We start from the raw sequence: 9,918 nt of genomic DNA, 5'->3' as shown, positions 1-9,918 counted from the left end.
GATCTGATCAAGAGGTTCCAGAGTCTGTTTGACGAGGTTAATATGGTCGAAATTGGGGAAGGTTCCAGTAATGCCGATGTGCAGCTTGTTGGGCCAAATGTGAAGGTTAGCAATTGGAAAGCTACTCCTCTCCCCATCCGGAAGGAGTTTTGGTAGTTTGCTTTGTTTTCCTTTCTGTCATCTAGGTTATTCCAGGGTTGTAATCCAGATTTTTCTTAGTTTTTTCTTGTTTCAATGTACAAACCCTTCTATCCTTTTATTTTCAATGAAATACAATTTCCAATTTTCCATTAATCCTGATAGCGTTTCATTTTTGTTTTTGGCTTTTTCTCTCTGTACAGTTCTTTTTATTCTGGTTTCAATGACATGACATGCATGAAGAATTTTCAGCCAAATCTTAAAAGCCAATCTAATTCTGAAATAACGATCCAAGAAGTAGAGGGTGATGATGAAACAGAATACGATGAAGAGGCGGCATTTGAGGAAGTCAGTAGAGAATTAAAACACTTCGAAGAAAAACCCAAGCCTAATTTGAATGAAACCGAAGCAATCAATTTAGGGGATCAAAATAATGTCAGGGAAACCAAGATAAGTGTGCATCTGGAACCGCAAATCAAGGAAGAAATAATCAAAACACTGTTTGCATACAAAGATGTCTTTGCATGGTCGTATGACGACATGCCGGGTTTGAGCACTGACTTGGTAGCTCATAAATTGCCAACTGACCCTACATTCCCTCCTGTCAAGCAAAAGTTAAGAAAATTTAAGACTGACATGAGTGTGAAGATTAAAGAAGAAATCACAAAGCAACTGGAGGCAAAAGTCATTCGGGTCACTCAGTATCCCACTTGGTTAGCTAATGTGGTACCAGTACCAAAGAAGGATGGTAAGACGAGGGCGTGTGTTGATTATCGTGATCTCAACAAGGCAAGTCCAAAGGATAACTTTCCATTGCCGAACATCCACATTCTGATTGATAATTGTGCCAAGCATGAGATCGGGTCTTTCGTGGATTGTTATGCGGGATATCATCAGATCCTGATGGACGAGGAAGACGCAGAAAAAACAGCATTCATTATGCCATAGGGGACGTATTGCTACCGGGTAATGCCATTCGGTTTAAAGAATGCTGGGGCAACTTACATGAGGGCAATGACTACCATATTTCATGACATGATACATAAGGAAATTGAGGTTTATGTAGATGATGTGATCATAAAGTCAAAGAAACAGTCCGACCATGTTGGGGATTTGAGAAAGTTTTTCCAAAGGCTCCACAGGTACAACCTCAAGCTCAATACGGCGAAATGTGCATTTGGTGTCCCGTCGGGAAAACTATTGGGATTCATAGTCAGTCGATGCGGTATCGAGTTGGACCCTTCAAAGATTAAGGCCATCCAAGAATTACCACCACCAAAGAATAAAACTGAGGTGATGAGCCTGCTCGGGAGGTTAAACTACATCAGTAGGTTTATCGCTCAATCCACGACAACTTGTGAGCCCATCTTTAAGTTGCTAAAGAATAATGCTGTGGTTAAATGGACCGATGAGTGTCAGGAATCATTTGATAAGATCAAGAATTACCTGCTAAACCCCCCTGTGTTGGTCCCGCCAGAACCTGGGAGACCTTTAATCCTCTATTTGACGGTCATGGATAATTCTTTTGGTTGTGTGTTGGGTCAACACGACATCACGGGCAAGAAAGAGAAAGCCATTTATTACCTCAGCAAGAAGTTCACTCCTTATGAGGTTAAGTATACTCCTCTTGAAAGGACATGTTGCGCCCTGACTTGGGTGGCGCAAAAGTTGAAGCATTATCTGTCATCCTACACTACTTACCTCATTTCTCGCATGGATCCTCTAAGGTATATCTTTCAGAAGCCTATGCCCACATGGAGGTTGGCAAAGTGGCAGATTTTACTCACAGAATTTGACATCATCTATGTGACTCGGACCACGATGAAAGCCCAAGCCCTAGCCGATCACTTGGCCGAGAATCCGATGGATGAAGTATATGAGCCACTGAAGACTTATTTTCCTGATGAAGAAGTGATATATGTTGACGAGGCTGATCACGATGAAAAGCCAGGTTGGAAACTCTTCTTTGATGGAGCTGCTAACATGAAAGGTGTCGGAATAGGGGCTGTACTCATTTCTGAACCAAGGCATCACTACCCCGTAACAACTCAATTTTGATTTTATTGCACTAACAACATGGCTGAATACGAGGCATGCATTCTGGGTTTGAGGCTAGCTATAGACATGGGAGTTAAAGAAATATTGGTTTTGGGAGATTCAGATTTGTTGGTTCACCAGATTCAGGGAGAATGGGTGACTCGGGATTTGAAGCTCATACCGTATCGACAATGTCTGCATGATCTTTGTCAACGATTCAGGTCGGTAGAATTCAGGCATATTCCCAGGATTCATAATGAGATTGCCGATTCCCTGGCTACTCTGGCATCAATGTTACACCATCCAGATAAGACTTACGTCGACCCTCTACAAATCTAAATCCGTGATCAGCATGCCTATTGCAATGTGGTTGAGGAGGAACTTGATGGCGAGCCTTGGTTCCATGATGTCAAGGAATACATCAAATCAGGGGTATATCCGGCACATGCCACAGGTAATCAAAAGAGAACCATTCGACGTCTGGCTAGCGGATTTTTCTTAAGTGGGGGAATATTGTACAAGAGAACTCCAGATCTAGGATTACTAAGGTGTATAGATGCTAAACAAGCCTTGACTATCATGACCGAAGTGCATTCCGGGGTTTGCGGGCCACATATGAGTGGGTATGTTTTGGCGAAGAAGATTCTTCGAGCAGGTTATTATTGGCTCACCATGGAATGTGATTGCATCAGCTTTGTTTGCAAATGTCATCAATGCCAGGTGCACGGTGATTTGATTCATTCCCCGCCATCTGAGCTGCACACAATGTCGGCACCTTGGCCCTTTGTTGCTTGGGGCATGGATGTCATTGGACCGATTGAGCCGGCAGCATCAAACGGATATAAGTTTATTCTGGTGGCCATTGATTACTTTACCAAGTGGGTCGAAGCTGTAACTTTCAAGTCCGTGACCAAGAAGGTGGTGGTAGATTTTGTTCATTCAAGCATCATTTGCCGGTTCGGAATTCCCAAGGTAATCATCACAGATAATGCTACTAACCTCAACAGTCATTTGATGAAAGAGGTATGCCAACAGTTCAAGATTATGCATCGAAACTCCACTCGGTATCGTCCTAAGGCAAACTGAGCTGTTGAGGCTGCTAACAAGAACATAAAGAAGATACTTCATAAGATGGTGCAAGGTTCCAAGTAATGGCATGAAAAGTTACCTTTTGCTTTACTGGGTTATCGTACTACTGTTCGCACTTCAATAGGTGTAACTCCCTATTTGCTGGTATATGGAACCGAGGCAGTTATGCCTGCGGAAGTTGAGATTCCATCCCTGCGGATCGTTGTTGAAGCTGAAATTGATGATGATGAGTGGGTCAAAACCCGGCTAGAGCATTTGAGTTTGATTGATGAAAAAAGATTGGCAGCAGTATGTCATTGTCAATTATATCAGAAAAGAATGGCAAGAGCATACAACAAGAAGGTGCGTCCCCAAAAATTTGAAGTGGGTCAGCTGGTATTGAAACGCATCCTTCCACATCAGGCTGAAGCTAAAGGCAAGTTCGCCCCAAACTGGAAAGGGACGTTCATTGTGACAATGGTGTTGCCCAATGGTGCTTTGTATTTAACAGACATAGAAGGTAAATGTGTGGATATGGCTATCAATTCTGATGCAGTCAAGAGATATTATGTATGATTTCTTTGCTTATCTTCAATCGCATTTTGTACTAGGCATGTTCAAAGTTGGAATGACGAAGGCATTTTATTCTGGTATCCCAAATACTTTTATCATTTGTTACCCATTTTGAGCCTAATTTATTTTCTTTCATACCCCTCTTTTGGAATCAGAATCAGAGTTAGAAATATAAAAGAAAAAAAAGAAAAAAAGAAGAGAAGGAAAAGAGAAAAGCAAAGAAAGAAAAGAGAAAAGAAAGGAGAAAAAGAAAAGCAAAGTAACAAAAACAAAACTCTTATGTTTGAACTACGTTCGACCTGATTCCTTTTAAGGATACGTAGGCAGCCTTACACGGTTCGGTCCCATCAAAATAAAAATCCAAAAATTCTCCAGATTCGAAGAAACTGGGGCAAAAGTTTTAGTTTTGTAAAAAGATCTGATTCCAAAAGTTGTAATTTTGAAACCCTTCATCTTAAATTATTTTGAGCCTGCATGCCACCCTTTCTTTCTAACCCTGTCCAAAACCTACACTATAGTCCAAAGAAAGACCTTCTGATCAACTTTGAGGATGCCAAGTCAAGTGAGATGGAGGTATTATTTGCATCATGGTAGCACCTTTGTTCATGGGCACGAGGAAAAGTGAATAAATGAGACAGTCTTATTGGTGAAAACCCTCACGGGCACCATAAGGCGATGGTGAGCATGAGGAAAAATTTAAAAAGAGAGGCTTGTTGGTGAAAACCCTTCAGGGCACTACAAGTCGAAAGAGGTTGGTGACTTTACGGAAAAAGTTGGATCGTTGAAAGCCCGGGGTTTTGAAGTATGAAGACATGACATGAATAGAAATGTGATTAGTTGGATGGATTAGGCTGATCAATCCGAAATACATGTCATGATCAATAGAGCCAGCTGATTCATTCAGATAAGTCTCTTTTCAATTTTTCTTCAAATAGTCATCTCAGTTTTCTTTTTTTATTCCTAATTCTCGAAGTCACTTCGCTTCGTTTCTTTTGGGTCTATTTTTTTTCTAAGTCTCTGTCAAATTAGTCTTTTGTTAAGCAAGCAAGAAAGGACTTCAAAGCTCATTACCGGCTTTTCATTTGCACCAAGCGGAATTTGGCCAGGCACATTCCAAGTGACATGGTTTAGAATGAGCAATGCGATGGTAACTGAAGTTCAGGTGGTCAAGTGATTCGTGAATTTGTAGGAAATGCAAAGGTTCCACAGTTGTCAAAATGAAAGTGTCATACGACGAGTTGAGTGTAAGTGATTCAAGTCATTCAGAGGTTTTATGTTCGAGGTCCGATTGAAAGGTCAAACAATTCTTCGTAGCCCGAAGCAGCTAATCAGAATGAAGCAAGATAGTGGCAGAAGCAGACATCTTCAGCAAGGATGCCACAAACTAATCGCCACAGTTTCAAACTGACAAAATTTTCTTTGTTTTAAGCAGGGGAAAGAAATCTTGTTTGCTTTGCTAGGAATCCCCCATGAGGAAAGTATGTTCTAGATAAGTTCAGTCTTAAGTTTTCAGGACCCTCTTGGATAATGGGATCTAATTTTAAGTTTCAGGACCCTCCTGGATAATGGGATGCAACTAACAATCAATGAATGTTCCTGGTACAAACTGGGGCAGAAAATTTTCTCTATTTTGTCTGTGTTGTCATGATTGCAGGCACCCACCTGGAAAATGAGGGAATTTATTTCAAGTTTTAAGTCATCAGGCACCCACCTGGAAAATGAGGGAATTTATTTCAAGTTTTAAGTCAGCAGGCGCCCACCTGGAAAATGAGGGAATTTATTTCAAGTTTTAAGTCAGCAGGCGCCCACCTGGAAAATGAGGGAATTCATTTCAAGTTTTAAGTCAACAGCAGGCGCCCACCTAGAAAATGAGGGAATTTATTTCAAGTTTTAAGTCAGCAGGCGCCCACCTGGAAAACGAGGGAATTCATTTCAAGTTTTAAGTCAACATCAGGCGCCCACCTGGAGAACGAGGGAATTTATTTAAAGTTTTAAGTAATCAGGCGCCTACCTGGAGAACGAGGGAAGCCATTTAAGGATTCAATTCAAATTAGAAGTAGCAGAAGCTCGCCTCAAGAATGCGAACTGACAGTCCGAGATGAGCAAAGGAAGAAGTCTCAATCCAGAATAAAAGAAAAAAAAAGAAAAAAAAGAAAAAAAAAGAGAAAAAAGAAGAAGAAGAAAGAACTAGCACCTGCAGTTAGCAAGCATCAAGGTTCAAGTCAAAAGTTCGCATGAAGAATCATTCAAGACTCAAGATCAAGCTTCAGAAGACTCGTAGATAGGAATCTTGTAACTCGTAGCTGATAGGCTTAGTTAGTTTCTTTTTCATTTTGACTTTGGTGTAATAGGGAGCTCAGCAAGAAAAAGCAGCTGCAGCAACAACAGTGACATCACAGCTTCTCGGTAGTTCCAGCTACCAAAACTTCCAGAACTACACTGACCTGATTCCTCCATAGCCGAGGATATGTAGGCAACCTCGGAAGCAAGGTTCGGTCAAACGTTTTCAAAATGCTTCCATGGAGTATACAAAAGGTCAAAAATCGCTCGTATTTGCTCAATGTATCTTTGCCCGAAAACTCTTCGTGTTTCCAAGCAAAGAGGGGCAGCTGTGAGCACGTAATTTTTGCCCGACTAAAATATTCCTATAGAAATTCACAAATAGATTTTTTCTTAATTGTTTTTAGTTTTATAGAATTTGTAGGAATTTCGGTTAAAAGTTGCTTGCATTTAGTTGCATATTTAACATTCTAAAATCATAAGAAAAATACCAAAATGTCTAAAGTATTTTGTGCATAACATTTTAGGTCTAGTTGCATTTAGGATTTAATTGCATGAATTAACTGCATTATTAAATAAAAATCACGAAAAATATGAGTCATTTTTACATTTTTAGGCTTTAAATTGCAAATTAGTAATTCTTCTTTTATTAGTCTAAATTAATTAATTATGGTAAAATAGATAACTAGATTTATTTCTACAAATTAGCTTGATTTAATACTTAATTTAGGTTTTAATTAATTAGAATTTAAAATCAAGAAAAAGAAAAGAAAAGAAAGAAATTCTGTTTGGTCTCAAACTTGGGCCAAAACAATGTCTGGCCCAAACGATCGCCCCAAGTCCGCTAAGCCCAACCCCTCACCCGGCCCAGCCTCGTCACTTAACCAAAACGACGTCGTTTCGTTAACAGGCGATCTCAGCTGTTGATCTCCTTTGATCTAACGGCCCGTAACTCCCCCCTAACCCTTATATCTGTCGGATCCACCCCCAAACCCTTCAGACCCCTCATTTTCCTCTCCCTCTCCTTCACTCACCAAACCCTAGCCGCCCCCAAACCCCTCGTCTCTCGCTCTCAAACTCACTCCAAACCCTAGCCGCCCAGAATCCCCACGCCGATGGCACCACTCTGAATCCTCTCAAACTCGCACCCTATAACCCTCATACCCTCCTAATCCCTAATCCCCCATCAATTTCATCAAAAACCCCGCCAAAATTAGCGAATCTTAGATCTAAAATTCCAGAAAAACCCTAGTCTGGTTTATTTCTAAATGACTTTGGTGTTTCTGTTTATTTTAGTTCAAGACTCACATGCATCGAGTAATCTTGTTGAGAGCATCTATTCTAGGCTAGTCTCGACCCATTTCAAAGTTACCGGAGTCCGGTCCTTTCATCGATTCACGGCTAGAGTTCATCGTTCCCGTTGCCCGTCGGGTTGTTTCGTTTACTCATTTCTTTAGCGTTAAATTAGTATTCTTTTTCCTCATTTGTTCCGGCTCTGTGTTTTTCTTGTTTGTTTTTGTTTTGTTGTTTTTCCTTCTTTTTCTTTTTCCAAATTGGTTGATTAAGCTTCGTCGTTAATTGCATGTTCAATTTGTTCAACTAATAAATTGATTTAGATTAATTAAAGGTTAAGTACTTAGTCAAATCTCTGATTTTATTTGAAATATGGCATTTGTTGTTTCATTTCTTTTGTGGGCTGTTTTCTTTAATGTCGGATCTGGGCTTGGTCTTGGGCCATTTGGGTCATAACATTTGGCCCAAGCCTAAGCAGATAGTCTGTTTCTAGAAGGGACAGCTGGCATTTTTCAGTTGGAAAAAGATTCCCTGCCCTCGTCTATTTTCCCTGAATTCACGCTGACATATTCCTTCCCCCCAATAGACCTTCTCTGATTTTAAATAGCCTATATATACACCCTTCACACAGAAACGAAGGGTGGGATTTTTTTTACTGAGTTTTGATTCCTCTCAAATACATTGAAGAACACACACTCTAGATACTCACTGATCTTCCAAAAATAAAAATGGCACTCTGAATTTAAACTTAGAGACAGAAAAATCAGAGAAGAAGAAAATTTGTTTTGCTAAGCTTATACTCAGTGGTTGTTTGTTTTCCTAGATTTTCCATATTTGCTTGAGTCAAAGAGGCCTTCACTTTGCTTCTTTTTATTCATTCTGCTGTGACTAAGCTCCAGCTTTGGGATTTTGGATTTTATTTTGGTCTTGCTGCTGTCTTTCTGTTGCTGGAAATTGCTGTTTCTGCTGGCTCGTAGCTGAATTTTCCTCTTTCATATTTAGACCTTTATTTGGTCATTCGGTTGGCTTTTCTGTAGCTAGGTATGTCTATGCTCACCTGTAGTGTTCCATGGTTGTCTGTTAAATAAAAATACAAACCATCGTGTGTTAGTGATTTAATCTGTCTATATGTTTTGTTTTCTTTTTTCTTTCTTTTGATGAATTCTCGTCATGCTCTATTGAAAAGTCCAAATTAAGTATTATTGGCCAATAGGATTCAAGGTATTAACATTGATTTGTCCTTCTAAAATAAAGCATTCTATCCTAAGTGATATTCTTGTTCATTAAGCTAGTTTTGATGCCATCTTCTCACTTGATAGTTCGTTTGGCAGATTTCGGTTACAAGAGTAACTCAATGGCTATCTTATTGTAAACTTGAAAAGTGCGAAAAGAATGGAAGTAATGTGCCAGGAATGATTTCTCTTGGAAAGTTGTTGTAATTAAAGAATAGTTTTAAAATTCTATCAGTTAAACTTTGTAATTTATTTCAGGACCAATGGGTTGTCGATTCATTTGCAATTGTTTTCCTTTGTTCATATAGAACTCCACTTGAGATTGCACTAGTAGCATATTCAAAGTTTCATGTTACTGGGCTCATTCTATAGCCCATTTTCGTACTCCAAAATGCAGTAGCTAATTTCAGTTTGTTAAAACGTGACTGGGCTCGTCAATGTATCTCAAATTGTTGTATTTAGATTCAGTGTCTCAAGAATGCAGTTAGACTTTTAGATTTTCGTTTACAGTATCTCGAATTTGCCAAGTTTATGTTGATTAGCTACTCATGATCGCGTTCGTATTATTCGATGCAATCTTAGTTCATTTTGATTTCCTTCGAAGTAGTTAAGAACTGACTAAAAAATAAAAAAAATGGATTGGGTCACGTTTATAATTGTTATCTAGGTTCGTGACAGCGAAAGATTCATTTCATTATGGATTCAAAAGAACAAGTTGCTATCTTTCCAATATTCCTTTTCCATACATTTTTGACCTTTCCATATATAATTTCAAATTTTAGGATGGGTTAATCAATTCATAAACATTGTAGTTTTGCTTTAGGCGTGATTAATAATAAATCATCGTGACTATGGGTACGGTTCCCGTGGCATGGTCACGATACGTAAATCCCATTCGGGTGTGCATTTCATGTGACCCGACCACAACTTCTAATAATAATAAAATAAGCATATCGTAAATTGTGAGTGCATTTCATGTGGCGCGGTTTGCGACGTGTGTCAAAACAACAAGTGTACGACATCGTGACTTGTTTCAAATAAATTTCATAAATAATAAAAGCGGTCAGAAAGCTAAAAAGCACAATAGATTTTAAATATGTAATAAATCAGATAGTTAGGCCAATTATTAATAATTCAGCGACCGTGCTAAAACCACGGAACTCGGGAGTGCCTCACACCTTCTCCCGGGTTAACAGAATTCCTTACCCGGTCTTCTGTGTTCGCGGACCATAAATAGAGTCAAATTTTCTCGATTTGGGATTTAAAATAAATCGGTGACTTGGGACACCATAAATTA

General features: G+C 39.4%; 1 protein-coding gene across 1 annotated transcript; it reads left to right on the top strand.

The window, feature by feature from the left end:
- Positions 1–678: 678 nt before the first annotated feature.
- Positions 679–8,366, top strand: LOC138897897 (uncharacterized). The gene is made up of 6 exons (XM_070183919.1): positions 679–851; positions 1,281–1,749; positions 1,879–2,145; positions 2,896–3,066; positions 3,577–3,763; positions 8,239–8,366. The coding sequence occupies exons 1-6, from the start codon at positions 679–681 to the stop codon at positions 8,364–8,366; spliced, it is 1,395 nt and encodes a 464-aa protein (XP_070040020.1).
- Positions 8,367–9,918: the final 1,552 nt, after the last annotated feature.

This window comes from Nicotiana tomentosiformis, chromosome 8, assembly GCF_000390325.3.
Source record: "Nicotiana tomentosiformis chromosome 8, ASM39032v3, whole genome shotgun sequence".
In the NCBI taxonomy this organism is placed as follows: domain Eukaryota; kingdom Viridiplantae; phylum Streptophyta; class Magnoliopsida; order Solanales; family Solanaceae; genus Nicotiana; species Nicotiana tomentosiformis.
The sequence above is the reverse complement of the archived record's forward strand: the minus strand, read 5'-3'. Positions and strand labels throughout refer to the sequence as shown.